Source organism: Euleptes europaea, chromosome 6 (assembly GCF_029931775.1).
Source record: "Euleptes europaea isolate rEulEur1 chromosome 6, rEulEur1.hap1, whole genome shotgun sequence".
NCBI lineage: Eukaryota > Metazoa > Chordata > Lepidosauria > Squamata > Sphaerodactylidae > Euleptes > Euleptes europaea.
The window spans coordinates 52,727,486-52,754,947 of record NC_079317.1 but is presented as its reverse complement, the minus strand read 5'-3'; the positions used below and the strand labels follow the sequence as shown (position 1 = coordinate 52,754,947).

Here is a 27,462-nt window from a genome sequence, read left to right as displayed (position 1 = left end):
GCTCCCCGCCCACTGTGGCGCCGCCTGCGCCAATCAGGCGGCGCCCCGTCACGCGCTGCCCTTCCCTCCTGCGCCGAGCCGCTGGCCTGGGGAGCGGAAGGGGCGGGCGGAAGACTCCGGGGCGCGCGCTCCCCCTCCCTCCCTCCCTCGACACTTGCTCTGCGGAGGGAGGGATGGCGCGGGGAGCCCCGGCGGCGCTCTATGGGATGCTGCGGCGGCCGCTCTGCTGGGGAGCCAGCCTGCTGGGCCTCCAGCTCCTGCTGGTGTGTCCGCCGGGCCCGGCCGGAGCCGGCCAGCTCTCCAAGTGGCGGCTGCCGGCGCCAGTGGTGAGCCAGACGGGCGCTTGACCGTCGTCCCCTCCGCCCTGTCGTAGACGGAGCCGGGAGGGGGAGAGGGAGGGTGGCGCGGCATCCTGGGCGGCGGTGATGGGCTGCTCCTGGTGGGATGAAGGTGGGGCGCTGACAGATGGCTCGGCTGCCTGCAGCTTGTCCTCGAGGGGGGCGCGTGTAGTGCCCCGGAATGCACGTGTGAGCGCCGCGGCTGCTCCTGGGTTTGCTCTGCGGGGCGCGGGGAGGCTGACGTGAGCCTCGTGGGCTTCCTCTTGCTGCGCTGCAGCGCCTGGCCACCCCCCCCGAGCGCCCCGTCCTCTTCCGTCGCCGGTTTCCCATCTGCCGGCAAGGTTTGGTTCCGCTTCCTCATCCTGGCTGCCAAGTTTCACTTGATCCCGAGGTTCGCCTGCTAACCTGCTCTTGAGGTCACCGTTCAGCCCTGCAGCAAAGAAAGAGCAGGCCTCTGAGCATAGGGAGTGTTTTCCTCAGCGACCAGGGCTCTTACCTGTATTCCTGAGATTAAAAGATAAGGAGTCCTGATACTGGAAGATTCATAATCTCTTGCCTGGACCTGGTTTTAAATGGTTTTAAATGCTGAAAATTGCCCATTCATTACTGAGAATTTTTGGTTGTGCATAAAGGTTTTTTTTAAATATAAAAACGCATAGATTTACAGCCACTGTAAAGAATAAAAGGTGCTGCAAGTGTTTGGGGGAATTTATCTGCGCAGATAACTTTTTCCTGTGTTTGATCTACTCCTATGAATAATGTAAAGTCAAGGGCGCTGCTCAAGAATGTTGTAGCAGGTGTGGCCCAGATGTAGCAACTGTAGTCTTCCACAGACAGTTCCTGTGACTTGACACTGCTCACGCAAGTAGACCACTCATATAAACAGTTATTTGTGTAGGTTAACTTCCAAAAGATAACATTTTAATTGGCTGCTCAAAACAAAATCACGACTCTCAGCTTTTGCAACCAGAGATTGCGGATGAGGAAGTGAATATCAAGGAAGCTAAAAAGGGTGTGATGACCTCACCCTTTAGTGATCTGTAGATTTCATATCTGAAGACATGTGGCAGAAAAATTTCGTAACCACAGCCAGATGCAGGTTGGGATTTTTTTTTTTTTTTTTTTTTTTGGTATGGCAGTGCTTTGTTGGCAAGGATTCTGAAAGAGGGTCAGAGGTATATTGAACTGGCATAATGGCTCCTTTAACATACGGTACAACTCTGGTTCTGACAAGACCGTACTCCAGTGCAACTGTATTGCTGCGTTTTTTGCTTCTGTTTCTTTGTACAGGGGAAGAATTTGTTTAATTTTGGAAAGATTCTCTTCAACAACACTACCATTTTCCTAAAGTGTAAGTACATTCATATTGTTGCTTAAAGTATAATACAGTGGTCTTCTGTAATAGTTATGTCAGCTCAGTCTCCATTTGGACTGTGACATAAATTTTAGCACTCCGCTGTCCTCTTCATCTCAGCACTTGAAAACGTTGATCTATATCTAATATAGTTTCATCAAAGATCCATAAAGTTCTTCCTCCTTTGCATGCTTAAGCCGCAGTCCAATTACAGAAAGTTGGCTGTGATTATTATTACCATTGAAACAAAAGGAACAATTTAATTCCCATCGTGCTCTAGGATGTACAGTGCAGTGCTAAATATCCTTTCTCAGAAGTGAAATCATCTGATTTTAGTTGGAGTGACTTTGAGTGTATATAGGATTGCAAGCTTTGTCAAGATTACGTTTTTCTGCATTTGTTTCCTTCCAGAACAGTTGGTTGGATATGCTATTACTTTTTATGCATTCTGTCACAAATGATTCTGTTGTGTTCAGTTTTATGTTGAATTAAGTTCAGCCAAGTGTACTAACTCTAAGAGTAGACAACGTAATGTCCATGGGCCATGTCTGCAGCTACCATTTCCAGTTGATTAATAGGTTAGTGGTGCAACCCTAAGCAGTGTTACATCGTTTTAAGTCCATTGAATAACCTTAGTATGGTGTAACTCTGCTTAGAATGCACTTGATTGTCCTGTGGTGGTAGTGTATTCCGAAGGTAAAGCTGTGCAGGCCTTTTTCTTTCCTGTTAAATAATGTTTTTTTCATATATAGCAAGATTGTGTGGATTTATTTCCTTATTTATCTACACCGTTCAGTGGATTTTTTTTTTCTGACCAGGTAGTCCCTTCTTAAATGAAAATATAGAAGACAAGTTTATAAAAAGCATGGCGATGCACTGTCATCTCATTTATGTTTCCATTGTGCTTACAAGTGCCAACTCCTGGAGATTTGTTGGGTGGAGCCTAGGGAGACCAGGGTTTGTGAGAGGGTGGACCTTATTAATGATAATAGTCAGTTACTTGATTTTATTCCGTTCTCCTTTGCACTGACACGACAGCGGCAATAGTCCACCCTACAGAGCAGACATTTTCTCCAGGGGAACTGATCTCTGTAGTCTGGAGATCAGTTGTAATTCCTGGAGATCTCCATGCCCCACCTGGAGGTTGGCAACTCTAGTTGTGCCCCTTACATTGCTTGACACAAAGCATGTACTTTACTTAAAAGGTTTTTCTAGTGCAGACTTTCGGTATGGCATTTTATGTTTAATTCTGAAGGTGGTGTTCTTAATATAAATTTCTTGTTTACCAGATTATTTTGAGGAAAGCTGAAGAAAATTCGAGATATATTCAGTATATTCTTATTTACATGATGAGGCCTTCGAAGTTTCATCTTCCTGTCTCATTACAGTATAGTAGGCAATATCCTAACCGCTCAGTCTATGGAAGGTGTAGTTTTCCCACATTCTTCTCTGTTGTGGCAGCTCTTTCCAGACCCTGGGAACACCATTCCTGGGGTTGCAGAATCCATGCAGAGGAACCGCTGCCCAGATTGGGAGAATGGAGGGAGGAAAGGACAAGGAGTTGAAATTGCTCCTTCTTCTACAAGCACAGCTCTGCTGAGGAGAGGAGGCAGTTTCATTCCTCTGTCCCTTCTCACTCCAGTCTATTGATCCTCCTAAGGGCTGTTTCTCTGCATGGATACTGCAACCCTAGGAATGATCTTTCCAGGGTGTTCGGAAGGAGCTTCAGTAACAGAGAAGAATATGGAAAACTACACTTCTGAAGCAATTAAGAGGAACGTTGGAAAAATCTGTGTGCCTTCCGCACATGGGTGGTAGGATGCAGCCCAATAAACTGAGGTTCCAGGTTGTAGCAGACTGGTTCCTTTTGTGCCTTCAAAGCAACCCATTGTGCTGAAGCATTACTTTCAATGAGTGCAAGAGATCATCTTTAATAACAGGACGAGAGATGATATTAAGATGCTAGATTGGTAAGAGTAAAAATAATTTTAATGATAATAGTACTAAGGTTAACCAATGTTATAATTGTTATTACTGACTGTCAACAAAGGCTGGGTAGTTTAAAAATAACTCACAGATCCTTCCCTCAGGCTTGCCATCTAAGAAAGGATGCAGTAAAGAATAGGGAGTAGAGGAAGGAATGTAGATTTCTGAGATCAATTAGAAAATGTAAAGTGGTGAATTTTTATTTGGAGTTTATTTAGCTCCAGTGACCAGCTACCTTGCCTGTCAGCATTCTTTCCCATAACATTCCTGCCCAGTAGGGCAGAGTGTAATCAAAGCATGGGTTAGTACAAAATCTAATACAGAAAAGGGTTGATTCAAGATCTAATATGGCGTGTCCGCTATCACCAGGATTAGGAGGAAGGTTTTTGGGGGGTTCGTTGCTTCTCAGTGAAGGAAGTAATATATTTTACCTTGCTCTCATCTGATTATTATGGGTGAGACTTATAAGTGGTTATTTCTTGATCACGGTTTGATCACTCCCAAGTCTAAATTATGCTGCAATAATGATAGTCGTATACCACTTTCTGTCTTCTTCCAGTGTCAAACAATAACATGACTATGGAAATGTGGTGGAGGCATGTGCTTTCAGCACGTACTTTTCTTTCAAAAGGTCTCTTCCATTTCTTCCCCATATTCTTGTTTTCTATTAGTTTCTTTGTTTGGGCGAGCACTTTTCTTGTTTGCTGATATCAGGAATATTTTACTAAGAGTAATGTATAGTCCTGACCTGGATGGCCCAGGCTAGCCTGATCTCGTCAGATCTCAGAAGCTAAGCAGGGTCAGCCCTGGTTAGTATTTGGATGGGAGACCACCAAGGAAGTCCAGGGTTGCTGTGCAGAGGAAGGCACTGGCAAACCACCTCTGTTAGTCTCTTGCCATGAAAACCCCCAAAAGGGGTTGCCCTAAGTCAGCTGCGACTTGACGGCACTTCACACAACCACACACAGTGTATAGTAGATGATGATATTTTTCTGCATTTTGCCTTCTTTTTATTTGTTTAGTTGATGGCAATGATACAGCATGCGATCCTTCTCAAAGTTACACCGTCCACTGGTACTTGGGATATTCTAATTGCTATAATGAAGTCTTCGACTTTGGGGTAAGAATTTGGCATTAAAAATGAGTTATCTGTGGGTGCTGGAGGAGAGATAGATGGAAAGTATGTGCCACTGTTATGGATTTGTTATGATGTAGCCCAGGGAATGTGTATCTTGCAAGTATGTGTGAGTAAGTAAAAGCTGTGTGTGTGTGTATATATGTGCGTGTGTGTATATATATATATTATATATATATATATATAATATAAATGTTCTACAAAGTCTTTATTTGAGTTTGGTGGAAAAATGTAACATTTTAAATTTAAAACTAGAAAGGAAACATGGGGAAAATAATTGAATATATTTCATTCATGTGAAATTACAATATTTTTAGAAGAAAAATACTCTGTATTTGTTGCAAATGTGTCATATGTAATCTGCCTTGTCCTCTTGTCTGCAGATACTTAAGTGATCAGTTGGTTTAGACTGGAGTAATTCTGCCTAGGATTACACTGTTAAGAGTAAATTATTATTTCATGTGTTTTTCCCTAATTGTTCAACAATTGCTGATATCCTTCTTTTGTAAATGACCAGGTATGCAGCACAAACCAAGATTTGCTTATTGGAAATCATCTCCAGTATAAAAAATTGTACTACATGTAAAAATGTGCCATGGGCAGCCCATTTCTGAAGGCGGGGCAAAGCTCCTTTGGAGACGGTGTGACCCCGTGCCAGCTTAGGAGCCACAGAATAAGGTGGCACCTATGCTGGTGAAGGGGCAAACACGCGGGCATCCGGGCACTGCTGCCACCAGTGCAGCCATGCCAGGAGGGCTTTCCCAGAAGGAAAAGCCCGTGCCAGCTTGGGGGGTGTTCCTGGGGGTGGAGCTTCCTTTAGGCAGCTTCCACAGCCCTTTTGCCCTGGGAATGCCCCCTTGAGCAGCAGCAGGGCTGCACCACCTTTTGGGGTGGTGACACCTCACTGTTTTCAATGGGGCCTTTCCCCTCTTTTTCTGTATTTTTATTTTTAAACAGGATTTGTTCGTCTCCGCGGCGGCCAGGAAGCCTGTGAGGATGCGACGTGGCTTTGCTGCTCCTGACCGCCGCGGATCTACCCCTCACTTCAGGATTGTGCTCGTAGAGAAGTACATGGCATTCAGCTAGTATGGCAAGAGTGGAGCCTCATACTCCACCTTCTGTTTCTCATTCTGCTCCCTTGTGTGTGTATTTTGTGTGTATTTTGCCCAGCAAACAGTGTGTGTATTTTGTGTGTGTATTTTGCCCAGCAAACATGCACATTGGTGGAATTTTGTGTATTTTGCCCAGTGTGTGTATTTTGCCCAGCAAACATGCACATTGGTGGAAAGCTTGAAATAGGAATATTGAAGTGTTTTTATAGCAATGGGATCATCCCCTCCCATCTCCAGTGGTGGAAGGACTGCCACTTGCCTTTGTCCCTTCGATGCTGTGATGTATAGAAACTTAAGATTCTTGAGTTTGCAGATACCTTGGAGAGGGGTATATACTGTTTTGCTAATAGATGCAATTGACCACATAAAGATGTTTTGTGTTCGAAGCCATACTGTCTCTCTGTTCAGTTTTGTAGTTGCTTGCCCAGCAAACCTTTTTTTTTCTTAATTGATCTGCCAACTAGATCAAGTAATGTTTTATGTCTTGACAGGATAAGCAGACAGAGAGAAATTTTTCTGAAGAAATTCGAGGTTGGTCAGGACACTATGCTAAGTCTTCACTCTTCTTCCCGAACTGCTCCGAGCTCTTCAAACCACAGGTACTACTGGGTTATAATGTAAAGTCTGTGCACAGTGAGGCTTCAGGGGACTAAACCTCCTATCTGTAGTATCTTATAATGTTTTATTTATATTGTAAGCTTGAGTTCTGCAAGGGAGAAATAAATAAATACGCCTCCCTGCTTTTGGGCTTCTGAGCAGCCATGCTAGAGACAGGGAGAAGAAAACCTTTGACCGTTTTCTGTACAGGGAGATCACATAAAATATTGAGGGATGGGAATTGTCTATGAAAGGAGATAAAGAAATGGTCTGGAATGTGGGTGGAGTAGATCTTTAGGCACTATTTGACCGGTATGTTTTGAAGATGAAAAGAGAGAGCAGGGCTAATTTACTGCTTGTGCATTTGGAGGCAGGCTGGATTTTAAAACCTAGGTTTTTTTCTGTTTGAGTGGCATATGTGTTTTATTGGAATGAAGCTGAGATGCAAAAAATGTCAGCTGTTCATGCCCTAGCACTCATATTACAGACTCGTTGCTTGACGGGCCCTGGCTTTGGTAGATCAATAACTGTTCAGCCTCCTCCCTTAACTGAGCAAAGGCAGGGCTAAGGCTGGACAACTTTTTATGCATAAAGGACCAGATTTTCACTGGCCAAACATCTTGGGTGGATGCTTCCCACAGTACTCTGGCTGTAGAGAATCTAACCAACCCCACCTCAAGACATTTGACAGAGAAGGCAAGTAAGATGGGGGAAATGGGGGAGAGTTGAGTCCCTCCCATTGGGAGATAAAATGCTGCTGTCTGGGTAATGAGACAGGTGCCTCCGGTGGCATGCCCTACACTGCCAGTCTGGTGCCGGGGAGAGCTGGGGAGGAAGGAGAGCAGGGTAGAGGAAGGATTCCCTGACCATCTCACAGGCTGCCAGTTGGCCATCTCTGCTGCAGGGGACATGCTTGTCACTTGTGTCTTGTCACTGTCATGCATGAACTGAGCACATGACCATACACATACCCAATAGTCTCCTGTGAATAAATAGTACAGGTAAAAACCAGTGATGATAGGAAAAACTGTTGTTTGAAGAAGCTAGTAATTGAAGCACATCTGACAGACTACCAGTGAATCCCAGGGAACTGAATTTACAAACCACTGATCTATAGAACTGAAACTTGTCATAGAAGACAGCTCTTTCAAGATCCTTTTGAGTGGTATAGGTAGCTATATATTGTAACTCTTTAATGGAAAGGGATTTGATCGTGAAGAAATCACCACCTAGAAAGCATGGTTCATGCTCTTTTTTGTTCCTGATGTATTAGCTGTACCTTTCCTGATGGACTGTGAGTGCGTATTAGGAGGTAGGACTCTTGTTCCAGTGTAGCATCCCAACTTGTATAATTCAACACCTTGTTTATCAAAGAGTTCTGAGTACCTGAGCTTAGTGTCCCTCTGTAATTCTGTGTCAGTGTAACCCTATGTAAGTCGTAGTTTGGTTCATCCTAATCATACAAATGGTTACGTATTTATTCTGGGCCACTGTGTTTTGGGTTCTTATATTAATGTGTGTTTTTTTCCATTTTTTGTTAGATTTTCTATAAAGAATTTCTTCATCCAGAAGACCTCCTGCAAGGAAAACCAGAGGTATTAAAAAAAAAAGTGGGAATTTTCAGTTGAAACTTTCTTCTGGGATTTTTATCAAGCCTATTTTTATCTTTAAGGATAAAAGACAGAATGGAACGAACCAAACTTCTATAGCAGATATGCCAGTAAGTATATGAAAGATAACATAATACAGGTGAGGGCAATTTTTTTTTGTTCCCCAAGTACATTAACATAAAGGGTTTGTTGTTTTTGAGATAAATAGGAATAGTTTTCTTTCCCACGGAAGTAATATTCATTATAGGGAAGAATCGCCTGTTTCTTACTAGGTAATAAGGCACAGAAAATGACTCGAGTACTTATTTTGATTGTCCCCAACATGCTGTCTGTGGTGATTTATACTCCTAACAATTGTTCTTTTTTCAGGCAATGAATGCTGTGATGAAAACCTGGAAAGATGGACCTTACATTTTTATTGTGCAAATAGGAGTTTCACCCTCGAAAGAGGCCAGTGTCAAAGAAAAAAGAATGACAAGTGAAGGGTTACCAAAAGTTATGGCTACCTCTGATCCACAAGAAACGCTTGTTACCAGTAAGCCATGTATAATAATTTCACGTGTTTTGGAATGTTACACTTGATCTTAGCCAAAAGGTTGAGAAGTGAAAGATGGAATGTTGTTTGGAATACTTTAACACCAAGGACCAAGTCATAATCATACTTGGTCTCTAAGATTGTCTGTCGCCTAAAGTTTAAGAATAGGACTTTAATTCATTGTAAAGTTGAATTATGGATGCTTAGTGTAGTTGGACTGGGCCCTTCAAGGGGAAATAAATGAAGTCTCAGTTATTTTTAACTAGTCAGTAATCATTTGGGCATTGAATTATCTGCAGACATCTCGGCTCTTAGGATCTCCTCCATATTCTATCCAGGCTTCAGGAGCTTTTTGAGCAAGATAGAATGATCCTCAGTTCAGTCTTGAGATAAAGGAAAATCCCAGATTTACGTGGAATGCTGATACTTGCCCTTCATAAATATTCTTGTTTCTTTGTAAATATTAGCTGTGAAAAAAGGCAGGACCTGTTGAAGAGAACAAAAAGAAATTTTGATTTGGGTTAGAATGTCTAGAAAAAGCATGTGTAGGCCAACACTTGTGATGACATTACAGAACATATATGCAGGCAACAAACAGTACTCTTGTTCTAGCAGATGAATGTACAATGCATAAATTGTACATTCGGTTAGATCCCACCAAACATTTCTGACCACACAAAGTGGGGCAATTTTCACCAATTTCATCCTCCTGTGACAGACCTCGGATTCCCCACCCCCAAGCTATTCCTGGGGTCCCCCATCTTACAGGACTAGCATTAGGGCATTTTTGTAGTGGGAGGGGGAAAGTTGAGCTTCCTTGATAGAAATCATTTCATCCCAGAAATTGTAGGTAGGATTCAAGCCATAAGTGTGTTAGAGGATCTGCACACTTGTTTAAGTGAACATTTATTTGAGTTATTTCCTGTACACTCTACTGAACAGGAGTAAAACCTGTTACTTCCCTTCCTAAAATGCCACTTGTCCACTGAAGAGTATATGGCTAATTGCACTGTAGGAAGCAGATACAGGAAGAATGATAAGATATCCCTACATGAATTGATTGGATGTAGTCTTAAGGGGAAAATAGAGGCATATATTCCAGTTCTTGCCCTGACTTGGATGGCCCAGGCTAGCCCGATCTCATCAGATCTCGGAAGCTAATAAGGGTCAGAGCTGGTTAGTATTTGGATGAGAAACCACCAAGGAATACCAGGGTTGCTATGCAGAGGAAGGCAATGGCAAACTACCCCTGTTAGTCTCTTGCCTTGAAAACCTATAAGGGGCCGCCATAAGTCAGCTTGTGCCTCAATGGCACTTTATGCACACATATTCCAGTTCTTAAGTGTGCAGATAGTGCCCAGTAAGGCACACCCTTCTGAATAATGCCGCCACAGGCATCTAATACAAGGTTCACTTCTGTTTGGAACTTGTAGGGATTGTTATGCAGGTCCTCCAAATAATGGTGTTACCCAAAGGAATAGCATTATGCAGTTTATTCCCTGTTTTTCTGCTTACAAACAGGTCCCCAAAGTTTCTAATGTATACAAAAAGAAAAAATATAATTCAGTTCAAAATTAAAACCATAAAAAAGAAGATAACCCAGCTTGTGTCCCTTTAAGTGATCAAATCAGGCCTTCAGTCAATCAAAGCAAGTGAATTCCAAGGTATTCAGTTCCCCAAAGACGAACTCCAGAAATGTTACTGATGTGCTTTTTATTACAGTCCTGCACAACTTGTGACCTGCAGTATGAATATGCCATGTGTTATAACCAGCCGAGTGCTTGAAAACCCCTGTTGTTGTTGGTTTTTCCACAGTTGCTGGCAGGCAATGAAAAAGTAGGCTTAATTGAGTCCTTGTTAGGCTGCTATACATGGGCTGAATTCTGCAGAAAATTACTGCTAATAGATGGATGGGGGAAGGGTGATTTTTCCTGATTTCCTCCATCCTGCTGCAGACCTCCAGTTTCCCTCTCTTGCTGTTTCTGGAGATCCCCTGTCCCACAGGGGCAGCATTTTGGGATAAATTTAGGTTGCATCATGAGAGAGGAGGGGACAAAGGCCTCTTATGCATGGTTGTTTCTCTCGCCATCACCCCCTGATGACTTCGGGACTTTGTTTTGATTACACATGCTGTTTCCAACTGTCGGAGGTTGCCTTGCTCTCCCGCTGCATTTCTCTGCAATTTGCCCGTGTTTTCAAGGACCTGTTTTATCTCGAACTTGAAAACGTGGGCAAAACACGGGGAGAGTGAGGTGACCTCTGACAGTTGGAAACGGCATTCATAATCAAAACCAAGACCCAAAGTCGTCAAGAGGGGTGGCCGCGAGGGAAACAACCATGCGTAAAAGGCAGAAGTCTTGTTCCACTAATGGAAATCCCTTTTCTCAGTGGAGATTGACTGTGAGATCCAAGGCCGTGGCTGGTGTCCTGAACTTAGCTTGGTGGATCACAGTTTGTACAGGCTTGGCTTATGGTAAAAGGTTAGCAGACAGTTGTTTAGTTAGGGCAGTTGCAGAGAACGATAATTAGAACATGGTGACTACTTGTGTTGCTGTTTTCTAGTCATTCATATCCTTTACGTAGGTATTCTTGTTGCTTTACTTTCACACGGGGGGAAGGGAGAACAGTAGAAGTTGACTACAGTGGTTTTGAATCATGATTGTAAGAAAAAAAACTGCAGAATGTTAAAGGCAGTGTGGTGTAGTGGCTAGAGTATTAAGACTAGGATCTGTAGACCCAGGTTTGAATCCCCATTCCGGCATTGGAAGCTCGTTGAGTTGCCTTGTGCCGGAGTTGCCTTGGGTAACACACACTCAGCCTAACGTACCTCACAGGATAGTGAGGATAAAACTGAGGAGAGGAAAACAGTGTCAGTTGCTTTGGGTCCCCACTGGGGAGAAAGGTAGGGTATAAATGAAGTAAAATAAAAGTGCCTAATTTGGCATTACAACAAATGGCAGTGTATTGAAGACTTCCTGGTTTGCAGTTTCAGCGCTGAGTGCAAGGAGAGGGTGGGAGGGAGCATACAAGCCTGAGGACTTTGGCTCTTTCTCATTATAACAAAACTTTTGTGACAAGTAATTGTTCTGGGTAATCATTTGGAGAAGAATGCAGCTTTATTTGAAAGCCTGTGAGAGAAGTGAAGAAGCTTTGGTAAACAGGATAGCTGTTTATGTCAGATCATCGTAACATGGAACTATTTGGTTGAGGGAAAGAAGGAATGATCTGTATTTCTATGACTGGGATAAAGGACTTCTTACTGTATATCTGGTTTTATATGAATAGTACTGATTCCCTGCTATCTTCTTTGTCTGGTTGTGTTTTGACAGTGATTGTGGAAGTCAAGGGGCCATACGAGTACCTCTCTCTTGCAGATTATCCCCTTATGATTGTAAGTTTATACAATTCTTTGAATTAACATGGCTGTATTTAGTTTCTGAGTGTTAGCAATGAGTGGTTGTGATAGTGTGCTGGTGAAATGAAGAGCTTTTGCACAACTATGGAAAATTCATCCTGCTGTCATTTGCATGAAATAAGGCTCAGGTGACAGAGGAGAGAGAACTGGAGGAGTTAATCCAGGCAGCAGTCACTATTATTGGTCTAAAGCCCACATATCTGCAGGACCTCCTTTCCCGATATGCTCCGCGTGATAGCTGTGCTCATCTGAGTAAAGCCTTCTGAAGGTGTCACCCTGAAAAGGGTAAACCTTGAGCAGTCTCTGTTGTACCTCCAGCCTGTTGGAATGGTCTGACGAGGTCAGAAGGGCTCCCATAATTTTATTATTGCACAGAATTTGTAAAATGGCATTGTTCTGGAGGACTTTTTTATAAAGCGAATAGGGTCATAGATAATGTCTTTGAAATTTAGATAGTTTTCATCGCTTTGTTCTCTATACACCATACGGTTTCACTGATTTTATAATCCAGTTTTGTTTTATTGTTTGTTAGACTATTAATTTTGTATATTGTAGGGGAGGGGCCTTGGCTCAGTGGTAGAGCATCTGCTTGGCATGCAGAAGGTCCCAGGTTATGAAGCTGCCTTATACTGAATCAGACCCTTGGTCCATAAAGGGACTAGGCAAATAGGTGATGTGAAAGACCTCTGCCTGAGACCCTGGAGAGCCGCTGCCGGTCTGAGTAAACAATACGGACTTTGATGCATCAAGGGTCTGATTCAGTACAAGGCAGCTTCATGTGTTCATGGTTTAGTACGCTATTCTAATTTTTAATCCTCATTGTTGCTGTTTTCATTATCAGTTGTATCTATACAGCTCAGATTGTGCTGTTTGTAATTGTTTTCATCCACCTTGAGTCTCAGTGAGAAAGCAGACTATAAATAAAATAAAATAAAATTTTCTTTACTACAAGAGTTAGTCCCTGTCAAGCGAGCCTGTAGTCTATTTCAGAAGCATAGAGAAGTAGAAAGAGATTTGAAATTGCCAATGAATAATGGGTAGGACATAGTAGAGAGTTTGATAGTAGTGGAGCCTTGATGGATCTTGAAAGATTTTGGAAAATGGCAGGAATGAGATACTTTGTGGCATCAGTGCCAATCCATTACGCGTGATACCTGTGTTCAATTAGTGCACTTCGCCTTTCAAGCCAATCTTTTCTAAAACACTTCTCAGTTTCTTAATGGTTCTTCAAAGTTAGATCTTTACTGATCGCTACTTAGGGTGGCTGATCTGTCATTGACCAGAGCCTGGGCCTTTTCCATCTTGGCTCCGGCTCTGTTCAATGGGCTGCCTGATGAAGTGAGGGAGCCCCCTCTCCTTGAAAATCTTCAGAAGGTGCTGCAAGGCCTGCCTGTTTGCCAAGGCTTTTAAGGGGGTTTGAATGGCAGCATCTTTTAAGGGGGAAGGAAGGGGGATAGATTTGGGGCGTGTTATTTTTTATTTTTAACTAGAAATATTTTTAATTATTATTGTAAGCTGCCTTGAACTGCAAGGAAAGGCAGGATATACACGTTTGAATAAATAAAAGTTAAATTATTAGTGTGTTATGCCGTATCATTTCAGTGCTTCCGTTCTGAAAGTTAGCATGCTAATATTTGTTTTGCAATGCAGAAATAGATTAACATTTTCAGTACAGCTATTAACACATGATTCACATTTCTCGGCTCTATTTCCTTGGTGCACTTTTAGCCTAATGACTCTTCTCTGTTTTCTTTTCTTTGACTGTTAGGCAGCGCTTTAAAGTTGCCCTTTCTAGGCCATTTTGTGCCTGTACAATGAAAGCTCTGTTCATTTTCTTTGTGTAAATAAAAGATAATCTTGCTCTTTAGATCGGGATAATTACTTTGCTTCTGTTAGTTTCTAAGCAAAACCAGGAAAGAACCTGAAAGGATATGTTTGGGGTAAAAAGTACAGAATCGTGAAATGGATTCAAGCTAAATTAAATTCACTAAAATCCTTCATTGTTTTGGAATTTTAGCCCTAAGCTCTAAACTCTGAAAAGTGGTCAAAACTAAGAAAATTCAGGCAAGGAAAATCCATGTAAGCAACTACAGAAGCACTGGTTTATAATTGTCCAATTAATTTCCAACTTGCCTTTGTCTCTATCTAATAGTTTTTCATGGTGATGTGTATAGTATATGTGTTATTTGGAGTTCTGTGGCTTGCCTGGTCAGCCTGCTACTGGCGAGACCTCCTGCGGATCCAGTTCTGGATTGGTGCAGTTATTTTACTGGGAATGTTGGAGAAAGCCGTTTTCTATGCAGAATTTCAGAATATCCGCTACAAAGGAGAATCTGGTATGTGGGAACATCATTGAGAAATACATTTGTTTACTTTTTTATAATGATTAAGTATAAGTATATTTACTAACAGACTATGATTTTTTTTCTATATATAGTATTGATAGTTTATTAAGATTAGATTACCTACGACGGGATGAACTTTTTATTAAGAGGCAGACAGAGGTGAAGGGGAAGTCTAAAAACTTTTCCATTTTTCTTTTTTCTTTTTTTATTATATGATATGGAATTATAACAACTTTAAGTTAGAATTGAAATTTGATATTGTTATAGATGTTGTTCAATGTAATGGAAAACTTCTAGTATAAAACCTAATAAAATTTATATAAAAAAAAAAAAAAAAGAGAAATACATTTGTTTGAAATGACCAGGGTATGAATTATTTGTAAACATGTCAATATTAGGATCTGACTACACATTACATTTCCCCTGGAGACATCCCTGGGTAAGTTTGAGAGACATCTTCTGAAGATCTGCACTTCCCAGGCATTTGGATCAGGACTGTAGCATATGAGGAGGGGGATTTTAGACCCCCGTCCATCTTTCTTATCTGAAATAGCTTAGTGGGGTGTTGTTTGCCCTGTTGGGGAAGCATTACATATAGTCTGTCACATGGAGCTCCCAACAGGGCGGATAGTGGCTCCCTGGGACTACTTCAGATTGGAAAAATATTGGTGGGGAGGGCTAAGCTCCCTCTCTCTGTGCACTGTAGTCTCAATCTCAGTCAAGCCAGAATAGTCTTTTGGAGCTGACCCAGGGACATCCCTGCACAAAATGTAACATGTTGTTAAGTCCTTAGACTCTCTATGTATGTTACTATCTGTAGGTAATATCAGTCAGTTCAACCTACTGAAACAAATTAGGGCAGCTTGAACATTTTATCATGGAAACCTGAATACCTGTTTCCAAAGCGATTTTGCATCCTGTCAGCTGCCTTAATAACATGAATAACATAGATGACTGGAATGATTCTAGCATGCCTCTTCCAAAATGATTTCCTGTGAGATCAGTGCAATGTTTCCTGACAATTGTGCTTAGGATTGTAGCCATTGGACATACCAGACACATACTTAAAGAGTTTTCTTATCTGGTGTGCATTGAAATACATATACCACTTCTTGTTTAACATAGTTTCTCTTTACTGTTTCATTAACGAAGTACCTGGTATTGTAAAATAACTGAATTTGGGAGCCAAAAGTATATTTTGGTTGTTGCAAATTATGGGATAGATCCTAAACAATATGGGTTATAACTAGGGTTGCCAACCTCCAGAGGGGTCCTGGAGAGCTCCCAGAATAGCAACTGATCTCTAGACTACAGAGGTCAGTTCCCCTGGAGCAAATGGCTGCTTGGACTCTATGGCATTATACTCCACTGAGGTCCCTCCCCAAACCCTCCCCTCCCCATGTTACACCCCTAGATCTCTAAGCATATCTCAACCCAGGGTTGGCATCCCTAGTTGTAATCCAATTGGCCTGTGTTTTCTTTACTTACAGTCCAGGGGGCAGTGATACTGGCTGAGCTGCTTTCGGCACTGAAACGTTCACTTGCTCGAACTCTTATTATCATAGTGAGCCTGGGATATGGGATAGTCAAGTGAGTGTCTCTGAAGTTTCACCATTGCCATTCTGTGTTGTTAAAGAATTTAAATGTTATTTTCTTCATATTGATCCATTTTGATGCTGCATTCCTAATACTGCAATTAACAAGCCTTTTGAATTGACATACTTGTATTGTTAAAAAAACATATAGGAGTCTTGTGACACCTTAAAGACTAACACAGTTTTATCCCAGTGTAAGTATTGTGGCCAAGAACTTCTTCAGATGCACATAAAATGTGTGTACAGTGAAGATCCACTAATTGTAACAGAAGAAGTGGGTTCTAGCTCACATAAGCTCCTGCTGGAATACAAATTTGTTAGATTTTATAGTGCTACAAGACTCTTGCTTACTTTTGATGCAACAGATTAACATGGCTACCAGTCTGTATTTTTCAGTGGTTTATTCCCACTGAAGATGCATACCAGTATGCTTTCTTTTGTTACTTGTAGATAGCAAGCCAAGGAAAAAGGATCAGACCAAAACCGGCTGTGACCTACTCTTGTGTATGTTGCAAATGAATCTCATCTCTAAAATTAGAAAAGACAAAGGATTTGTACATAGCATTGTGTATAGCATCATCGAATTCTCATAATAACGTACCCATCTAGACTCAAGTCCTCTGGCTGTTGATACTAACTTAAAAAAAAACTTATTCTGTTCTTCCCATTACAGACCTCGTCTTGGCGTAACCCTGCACAAAGTAGTTGTGGCTGGAGCCCTCTATTTATTATTTTCTGGCATGGAAGGTGTCCTTAGAGTCACAGGGGTTAGTAATCATTTACTGGAGTTCCGAGCTAGCAGTCATAGCCACTGTTGATTTTACTGTGCTGTCAGTCCATTGTCTAGAATATTTTGGATTTGACTGAACTGCTTTTTTGCTGTTCATTGGACCAGCACCTTTTCTCCCAAATCAGATTCAATGAGAGTCCGTTTGCTCTTCTGAGATGTTTTGTGCTTCAAAAGCTTTTTATAGACTAATCATGCAAATCAGAGTTTATGATTATATTTTGTGTGTGACCCTAGCTTGGTTCTTGTTGTCTCCATTTTTCCTTGGTATGCGTGTGTTCATATGTGCATACACCCACACCTCAAATAAAAAAAAACGAAGTACACATTCAGTTAGTCCTTCTTTCTGTTTGGTAAACATCTTGTTACAGTTCTTGTTGCCTCTTGAACAGCTGTGCAGCTGTACCTCTGTCATGTGCAGAAACACAGTTGTGCCTCTAAAAAGGGACCAAGAACCAGATGCAAAGGTTTGTAGGCAATGCAAAGTATGTTGAGCGGAATGGAAGTGAGCTAACTTCCAGTACAGAAGTACCTTCTGTCTGCAGTAAATCAAGAGAAACTTAGAGGATCTTTCTTTCCTAATGGATTTAGGAGGTGCCATTGACATTGCTAAAACAAAGAATACCTATTTACATAGATTTTCAAGTGGTTAAATGCCTGTTTTAGGTTTTAAACATGTAGTTATATCCTGCTGTAAATCATTTTGGTAGTCTGAAAGTATAGCCTACTATAAAATTATCCTTCTGCTAGGACTGTAAACTTTACGTATGTATTAATTGTATGGCTTTGGTTGTCCCCTAAAGAGTGCTTGCATGATGTATATCTGGATGACTTGTTCTTCCCATTTTTGATACCACAAGCTTATTGACTATTGCTCCTCATGGATTCTGATCATTGTTGAATAGAGATTGCTTCCATTACTCATTGTATTTCAGTAAATATGATTCTCTCTTTGGTACATTTTCAGTTTTTCCATGGCACTATAGCTGTGGTAGCTAACTTCGGGCTGTCTATCACTGATTCCTGTATTATTTATTGGATATCCTTTCCGAAGTTTCACAGAATGATTTTAATGTATAAACATTAAAAAGTTGGCATGTGACTGAGAAATTTCTCATAGAGATATTCGCACAGAGAGCAAAAGGCCATTTAAATTACCCCTGTATCATTCCCCCATGTCCCCAGCATGATCCCTGCCCGTTTGTTTTAGGGCATAGTACTATCTTATGCTTGAGTTAGAATAAATAACAACACTCGGTATACAATAAAGTGCAGGCCCAGACAAAAATTTACTATTTATTTCCATGCTTATTGAAGCATGAAAGGAAATGTGTGTGACTAACTTTCTTTTAAATTGCAGTTTAAAAAAATTAGCATGTGCTTATTTTTTTTTTAAGGGAAATCACAGAATTTTAGTTATGGGGTGGTATTCCTCCCCCCCACCCGGGGTGTTCTGCAGAAGGGAAACAACACAACAGGCCTCCTGGACAAAATGAATACAAGATCCATTTTTAAAAAGTCCTTCAAAACAAACCTATTGTGTGTTGAAAACCCCATTTTTCCAGTGGATTAATTTTGAAAGGTTTTGAAAAATTATTGCATTGTGCCTTCAGTTGCACAATACAAAGACAACAGCAAGTAAAAACTTTAAAATATATACATCTGTTTAAAGAAAAAATATTCCCTTACTCCTTCTATCTCTGTTAGTTTCTCTCTCTCTGTCTCTCTCTCACTTCTAAAAAACTGGCTGTGCTATTGTGGCTCAGGCTGCCTAATCTGCATTAAATTGGGCAAGTAGCTGCTATTTTTGCCTTGGGAAGATATTCCGTAGAGAAGTCTTATTTACTGAACATGCATGTGCTCACAACTGGCCCATATTTCAATGAATGATTTATGAAGTTTCAGAGTTTCGATTTAACTATATGAAGGCACAGTAGATTTTCATTAAGCTAGTACATGCAAGTCCCTTGGCACGTTAATGAATTTTGACTGATGAGACAAATAAATAGTCTTGGTTTTACAATAGAATAGTATTTCCAAGCATTATAATGGCAGATTATGCAGCTACTTCTGTGGCTATAATACTGTGAATGAATGTGAGTTACCAGAACTGGTAGCGTTAACCTTTTCTGCAAACATGCTCTTGATTGGTTTGATTCTCACCTCTTGCTTAACTGAACAAAGAAAAGGCATACCTTTGGGGGCTTTGTGTTCATTAGTTCTGACAGTAAGATAATAACTTGCAAGTGGGTACTTGAGTCTTGTATCTTGCTTCCAATCTGCCTTGATCTCAATGCTTTTTTTCTCTTTGTCTCTCTAGGCACAGAATGATCTTGCCTCCTTGGCCTTTATTCCACTGGCTTTCCTAGATACTGCCCTCTGCTGGTGGATATCCTTCACTGGCTTATTTGGCGGAGTGCTAATTTCTTTGCAGTTGGGTTTTCATGGTGGGTCGCATTTCTACTGCAAAGGTGTTGCCAGATTCAATCATTTTACTTTACAACCACAATTATTTAACCTATGAGGTTGGAAGTCCCATCGAATTCTGTAGGATTTTCTTCTGAATTTAAAAAAAGTGCTTGGTGTTACCATGCATGCCTGTTAACCTGTCTGTACTTTCACAAGATTTGTGTGGCAAATTTGAAGAAGTCACTCCTGGTTGTAAGTTCTGGAGAGGACCTTGATCCTCAAGTCCAGTGATGTTATTGGGTTCCAATAGGTAATGTATTCTTACTATACATTTCTGCTTCAGGAAGAGTTTGGTAGCGGTAGAATGAATAATTCTCACACTTTTGGTAATCAGCTTTCTGATGGAAACCCAAGAAGGATCATGTTTTTCTTGTGGCATAAGTCTGTTTTCAGCCCCCTTGTGGAAGGTGTTGAAAACTGATTCCATTTGATGGTGAAACTGCAAAGTTTGGAAACAGGTTCCCACATAGATATCTGGATCGCATAAAGCAGCTTCACACCACTGCTGCATATTTCATGCAGACAGAGTTGTAACACACTTTCAAATATAACAGCTTTTGGAACGGTGTCACACAGAAGTATTTTTTGCCATCATCCAAATCAGTGCCGTTATATTTGATCCAGTTCTGGGAGAAAATGTTTATGGAACACAATGTAAAAATACTAGATGATCTTTCCACTGATATTTAATAGTCCTGTGTTGGTGAGCTATTGTAACATATTTCTGTGGAATGCCATGGTCTGCGTGTACAACTGTACATCCATTCATTTAGTTAAGCTTATTTTTTCTTGACTTACCATACATATTCATCAGTTTGACTCAGACAATGAAACTGCTAAAACTTCGGAGAAATGTTGTGAAGCTTTCTCTCTACCGACATTTCACCAACACTCTCATCTTGGCAATAGCAGGTGAGCTTTAGATATCTCTATTTGGTGGTCCTTGAGGAATGGGTGGGGGGAATAAATGGATGAGAACATTTCCACCTAATCCAGATCATCTCCTGTAGGATGATGTAAGGTCTTAGAGACTGAAGCAGGCCATTTCTCACCTCTTCTCTGCATTCATATTTTTAACTGACCCTCAGCATTCTGTGTCTTCTGGAGGGCAATTTTCAAGCACAATAGTGGTAGAATGTAAGGACTAATGGACCTTAACTATACACCCACTTCAGTCCTTAATCCTTATCAGGTAGGGTTTTTTTTTTTGATGGGTGGGGATGTCTTTTATTTACAAACTAGATTTTTTTGCATACCTGGGGAGTCTTTGAGTATGAAGAAACCTCAGTCTTGTCTGTGGGTGGCCCTGTATCACTATCCTAATAATGGAGTGAATTATTTTTTAATGAATATTTCAGTGTTATATCTGGCACTTTGAGCCAGACATTCTTTTAGTAGATCTGTAATTTCAGTTCTTATTCTGCCTGCATCTCTTGCTGTCAGTTCAAAGCCTGTATACTTAACTGAAAATATTAAAACCCCCAGAGTGGTTACATTAAAACAAACAAACAAAAACGTTGAACCTTCATGACTTGGTGACTCTTGCCATGTTGTCCTGGACAGATCTTTCCTATTGTTTAAGCAAAAAAAAAAAAAAACTCTAATAAGAGGCAAGCTTATGTACCACTGAATACATCTGGTAATCTGAGTGGGAAACTATGACAACCCAATGGGTTCTGTAAAAGAAGCTACATTTTTCAATATTTTCTAAGTGTTCCATAGTTTATATCTTTTTTTAGTGTATGATAAGAAAAGTGTAAACTCATGATTGCAAATCTAGTTGTGTGCCTTCTGGGGTTTAAGTCCCATGGTTATAGTTTTTTTGTAAAAATAACCATGTCCTTGCAGGGGGATAGGTGTAGGTCACATGATCCAGCAGCCTTGCTGAAGCTAAGCAAGTTTAGAGTGTGGCTAGTATCTAGTTGTGTACTTAATGGAAATCCTATTCAAGATGGCTTGAGCTCCATAATTGCAAAGGTGGGATTGAACTCTAATAAATAAAATAGACTTAAAATGTAAAATATCAGGATTCTGCAGCTCAGTTTGACTTGCTAAGCTTGTATTGTTTTGTTTTAAACCCATCAGCATCTGTTGTTTTTATCATCTGGACCACCGTGAAATTCAGGCTAGTAAATTGTCAGTCGGTAAGTTGATTTCTTTTTAAAAAGATATTAACTTGAATGTCTATGAAAAGAGTTGGATTGAGTCACAATTGGCAATTTCAACCTATAAGCCCTCCCTGTTGCAGACCCCCTCAGTTCGCTCCTCAGAGTCCCATATTCCCCAGGAACAGCATTTTGTGGAGATCAGTGGGCTGTAGTGGGGGGGCAGGGGAGAGGCAGGAAAGTTCCAGTCTGCCATTGGAAAATGTAGCCTGGATCCAACACAATATTTTGTTTTTGCTTCATAAGTGTGAGGTAAAAATTACAGATGAATTTACTGCAGAGTTTCTACCTTGGTACTTGCTGAAAATGGTTGCTTTTATTTATAGAAAATGGGTCCTTTCTCTCTGTATATTTCGCCTTTCTTTTAAATAGGATTGGCAGGAGCTGTGGGTGGATGATGCCATCTGGCGGCTTTTGTTTTCAATGATTCTTTTTGTCATCATGGTTCTTTGGAGGCCATCAGCCAACAACCAGAGGTATAGAACTCCGTATGTTTGCTTTAAAGTTAACACTGGTAATACCTTCTAGTAGGTCAATTAGTGAAACAGTCATTTTGCACTTCCTGGTAATATCTGGTAAGTTCCAGTAAGTTTTTTTTTTTGGTCCGGTTTAGACTTTGTGACCACATTTAGACATAATAAATGTTGAACAATGCCTAAGGGAAACTTTAATTTGTATTTATATTTTTGGATTGGCAGGGCAGCCATTTGTTATACTTTTTAATTTACTTTGTCTTTTTGAAAGATTTGCTTTTTCACCATTGGCTGAGGAAGATGAAGATGATGAACAGAAGGAGCCAATGCTGAAAGAAAGCTTTGGTAAGAAGAAAATTGTTACACCAGGAGTCTTCCAACCTTTCAGAGGCTGTGGACACCTTTGTAATTCTGACATACTCACTTTTGCTCCTCCAGTCAAGCAAAAGCAGCTAGGAAGGCTTGGGGAATCTCCTTCTGGCTATAGAAGCCACCATTGCTGCAGGTCAAAGTAGGAGCAGCATCTGGAGAACCAGTTGCTCATCATCAGTGGTCTGTCTGCCTGATAACATTGCCTCTCTTTCCCAGGAAGTGCCTCCCTATCCCTGAAGCCAGTTCATTAACTGCTGCCTTTTTTGTCCTTTTTGGAGCATCATGATGGGATAAAATGTTGGGAATAGGCTTATTGAAATATTCATTTGATCATTCTCTTTGTGGTAACATAGTTGAATGTGCTTTCCCCCTTAATATTCTTTGCAGAAGGAATGAAAATGAGGAGTTCAAAACAAGAACTGAATGGAAATCCTAAAGTCCACAAAGCAGTAAGTTTGATTTTTCTCACCTGAACCATGTGGTGCAAGGAAGAGCCATAGATGAAGGAATGTTTAATATAGTGGAAAACTGTATATGCAAGATATTTTTGTTTTTGATACATCAGAATTTGTGACAATAAAAAGTTATGTACAGCAGTTTTACAATATCATTTTCTTAGAACAATTGTTCAGTAACCACAATTTCTTCCTTTTTTTTTAAAGCAAGAAGATGACTTGAAATGGGTAGAAGAGAATGTTCCTTCTTCAGTAACTGATGTGTAAGTACATGTAGTTGAAAATAACCGATATACTGGAAGCAAAAGCATGAGAAATAGATGTGATTTCTGGAATATGGGGAATGTTGCATTCTAAAATTGCATGTGGGCTTCCTTCTGAATTCCTTCTGGTATTATCAGCCCCAACTTACATTTTGAATCTGGTGTATAAGCTGCTGCAGTGATGTTTTATAACTTGGTGCTCTAGCCAATGTAATGGTATGGCACCAGTCAAGAGGGGAGAAAGGATGATAGCCAATTCTCTTTTTCCTTTTTTGTTGGGTTAAGCAAATATATAGGTTCTCTTTAACTTAGTTGTGTGCTGTCGTCAGAAATGTCATTTGGTAAAACATTACTCCAGTCTGTACAATATTTCCTACTACAGGTAGAGTATCCCTTATCTGGACAGCCCATATCCAGACTGATCCGAAAACTGGACCCTTTGAGCTTGCATGCAGGCAGACCCATGCTGCCTGCTTTCAGTGTATCCTCTCACCTAAAAAAAATAAAATACAGTGTATACACAGTATCGTAGGTGGAGACTGAAAGCCTGCCATTGTTAGTTTTTGGTGTTTGTTGTTGCTCTTGTTTAACAGCTGATACAGGTATTCTAGTGAGATAGTTACACCTTTGCTTTCTAATGATTCAGTGTACACAAAATTATTAAAAATATTGTTTAAAATTACATTCAGGCTATGTGTATAAAGTGTATATAAACCATAAATGAATTTGGGTCCTATCCTCAAGATATCTCATTATGTATATGCCAAAATTCCAAAATATTCCAATATACGGAAAGATTTGAAATACGGACCACTTCTAGTCCCCAGCAGTCTGGATAAGGGATATTCAGCCTGTAATAATTGCCAGAATTAGTTCTTGCAGTCAATATTGTGTGTCTTTTTTGCTTCCCAATGCAGCGCTCTCCCGGTGCTTCTGGATTCAGATGAGGTCAGTAAACAAGCAAATGACCGTAAAATAAAGATTGAATTGAGTAAACAAGCAACAATTCAAATCCTGTGAAATGACAGGAAATAATTTCGTTCTCTTAAAACTGAAATGCTCCCAGGCTTCCAGTCAGTGCATCAGGGTACTAATAAACACATAAATATATTTCAGTGTGTGTGTGTGTGTGCGTGTGTTAAGTGCCGTCAAGTCGCTTCCAGCTCATGGCGACCCCATGAATGAAAGTCCTCCAAAATGTCCTATCTTTGACAGCCTTGCTCTGATCTTGCAAATTGAGGGCTGTGGCTTCCTTTATTGAGTCAATCAATCAATCATCACCTTTATTGGCATAAAAGGGAATAATCAGAACAGTCTAAATACATCCAGTATAAAATTTAAACATTTCACAGTTAAGATACAAGCTCCCTTATGCTTATTGCACATTGTAAGAATTCTGCTACCCGATTGGTTAAGTCTGGGTTCTGGTTATTCAATAAGAACAATAATTTATATTTATCAGATGACTCCTTCTTTTTACTTAGCAAGGGTAATAAGAATTTGACCCGGATTTCTGCATACAAATGGCAGTATAACAAAACATGAGTAACCGTTTCAACATGAGCATACTCACAAGGGCAGAGTCTGTTCATATATGGAACTTTACGATATCTCCCCTCTCTCAGCGTGAGTTCAAAACGTTAAACCTGGCCAGCATGAAAGCTCTTCATTGATGCAGATTAGTTAAATTATAAAAATACGAAGCAACTTTGTTCAAGCAAAAGGGAATTTCCATACTCAGCGGGGAGCAGGTTCTCCTAGCCGCACTCAGAAGTTCTTGTCTTTCCATATCCAATAATCTGCTCTTAATTCTAACAAATTCTAGGGTCAACCCATCTAAAGAAATCCCCATAGATTTAATTTTATGTTCAATAAATTTTGACCATTTGAATTGAACATCTGCAAGCATCGTGTGTGAGACTGGTGGGTTCTGATCTAAACAGTAGACGCAACCAAAATTTAATTGTGCTCAACCAAGCTCTAGTTGACAGCAACTTTTGGTTAAGTTCCAGGCATAATGCAGCATAAGGGACACATTTTGGCACTCCTAGGATTTTACGAAAAAAGGAAGATTGTAGACTTTCAATTCTTTGATTTAACGTGTTAATCCATATTGGGATACCATATAACAGTTGGACACAAGACTTAGCAATAAAAACCTTGAGTGCAGTGGGCACGTATTGATTGCCTTTCCCATAAAAAAAAACGTGCTATAGCAAAAAACTGCTACAGTTTTTTGCTGTCATTGTGACAAATATTTGGTGTACAGCCCAGCTTAGATTATAGTTAAAATGTAATCCAAGGTATCTAAAGTGCCTAACCTGTTCTAAATTATTGCCATCAATAGTCCACGAACAGGGTTTCCATGATTTCGAAAAGACCAGCACCTTAGATTTCTAATAATTTAACTGAAGCTTGTTATCATTACAATAATTTAAACAGCATTTGAGGGAAATTGAGGGAGGACACCTCATGGTGATGAGAGAGGAAACGGACACAGGTCTTACATAATTTTTGTTAGGATCGTTCTGAATGTAACAGTATGCATCCTAAACTCATAAACCAGTGGGTAACGACTTACCTGTTTTATTTGGTGTTCCCTCACTGACAATTCTGTTTGTGTTGTAATTGCTTGTGTGATTTATTAATTGTTGTTTTTAATTGTTTTTATAGTATGTATTTTTAAAAGCTGTTTTAATAGTTTTGATTATTCACTGCTTTGAAGGGGCAGTTTCTGAAGTGGGACATGTATGGTTATTTTCAACATAGTAAAGGCATTATATCATTTCTACCCTTCATTTTTGTGTGGCAAATAGTTCTTCTAAGTGACGATGTGATGCGCACAGATTTCCTGTTTTCCAGCTCTGGAAACTTTTAGTTCTTGATGTATCTTTAGGGCCTGATGATTTTAACTTGCATCACAAAGAAGCATATTTGGGGAAAAAATTTTATCACATGAAAATGACTGGTAACAACCATTATACTGACTTCTCATTGCCAAAAGTGAACATGAAAACAGGATCTAGGCATACCTGTTTTTCAAGAAAGAAGCCGTTATTTAAATAACGCTTGTACTTTTAAAGTAATGTAACAATAATGTAACTTTGAAATGTTAACCCTGCTGATCTGTGTGTTAAATCTTGCAGGAAAGAATGATCACACATTTTGAAAGATCAAAAATGGAGTGAGGGGAGGAAATTGCAGGACAAGGCTTCCTGTGATTGGAGAAAAGGGAGAAACTTCTGTCTCCCTTAGAATGTTCCAGTGTTGCATTCTTCTGATGTGTTCTGCGGTCCTTCACCCCTGGAGTTGGACATTGTTCTCAGAAAGAGAACATTTTACTTGGGTCACTATGGAAAGGAATTACAAACGTGTTGGTAAACCTAGGAAAACAATTGGATTTGCATTGTTACTGCAAGTTGGTTTTTTAAGCAATTTAAATGTCTTTTATTACAGCACGTTCTGTTGTTTTTAAACGATTTAAGTGAAACTAAAAATTTTAACAACGGTCTTGGGGAACTATTAATTCAATATTACAGCTAAATCATATACATTTTAAACAAAAGAGGCAGCAGAAAAAGGGTTATAGATGGTTCCCTTACAAACCAGAAAAAGATGATCCATTCATAAAAGCAGTCTGTGCACACAAGAAGAAATTGCACGTGGTGGTAAATCCTGTATGGAGCACTTGGGACTGTAGATAGGGGAGGGAGAAATTGAGTACTGTCCTCTGCTCCCCAATTGAGGATTGGCACTGTCAGAGCTGGTGGCATCAACCATTTATACAAGATGCTTGTTCACAGTAGTGTGTATGCACCCTGCTGGAATCTGTAAATTAGGGTCAGTGCCTTTCATTTTTCTTGGATACAGCAGCTGTTGACTGAAGACCACGGTATCTGCCTTGGAAGAGGGAGAGAGCTTTGGAAGGAAGAGTTCTTGCTTATGGAAACTAGTCAACGTATATCACAAGGGAAGTATTTAGAAAAAAAGTTATGATATCTATTGGTTTTAGCAAGATCAAGTGCAATTTTATTCACTCCACTATAGAAATATTTTTTTTAATTTTACTTAGAAGCAATGATTGCTTAACTCTTAATGTTTGTTGTAGCATCTCATTGCTGGCAATGGGGTGCGAGCATAAGCAATTAAGTATTCAAATCAGGGCAATGTGTGATTTAATAAAACACTCCAGCAATGGTTTGCAGTCCTTGACTGGATCCATGCCTATCCTTTGTTTTCAATATTGTTGTACTGGAATCTATTGCATAGTCTAACAGATGTACTCCTGCCAAACTGAACCAGTCCTGTACAACTTGCCCTTATTATGGCTTGCTGAGTGTTTGATAACACATACTGGTTTTGAAGTTCCAGGTAGACAGCAAAAAGAACTTGGTTATCCAGCCCCACCGTGAGCTGTGTTTGTGGAGGCATGCTCTGAATTATTTTATACATAAGG

The 27,462-nt window shown here is 40.3% G+C and overlaps 1 protein-coding gene across 2 annotated transcripts; it reads left to right on the top strand.

Annotated features, from left to right (window-relative positions):
• The first annotated feature begins 173 nt into the window (after positions 1-173).
• Positions 174-26,512, top strand: TMEM87A (transmembrane protein 87A). Of its 2 annotated transcripts, none has more exons than XM_056851054.1 (20): positions 174-326; positions 1,629-1,689; positions 4,701-4,798; positions 6,417-6,524; positions 8,064-8,117; positions 8,195-8,242; positions 8,502-8,667; positions 11,997-12,058; positions 14,235-14,418; positions 15,918-16,017; positions 16,696-16,789; positions 19,130-19,202; positions 20,086-20,190; positions 21,364-21,422; positions 21,816-21,919; positions 22,188-22,261; positions 22,676-22,737; positions 22,951-23,006; positions 23,924-23,954; positions 26,153-26,512. In XM_056851054.1, exons 1-20 carry the CDS (start codon positions 174-176, stop codon positions 26,192-26,194), a joined length of 1,734 nt encoding a protein of 577 aa, XP_056707032.1. In that variant the 3' UTR covers positions 26,195-26,512. The 2 variants fall into 2 exon arrangements, with proteins under 2 accessions (XP_056707032.1, XP_056707033.1); XM_056851055.1 differs by having other exon boundaries at positions 22,676-22,741; positions 22,958-23,006.
• The last annotated feature ends 950 nt before the right edge of the window (positions 26,513-27,462 follow it).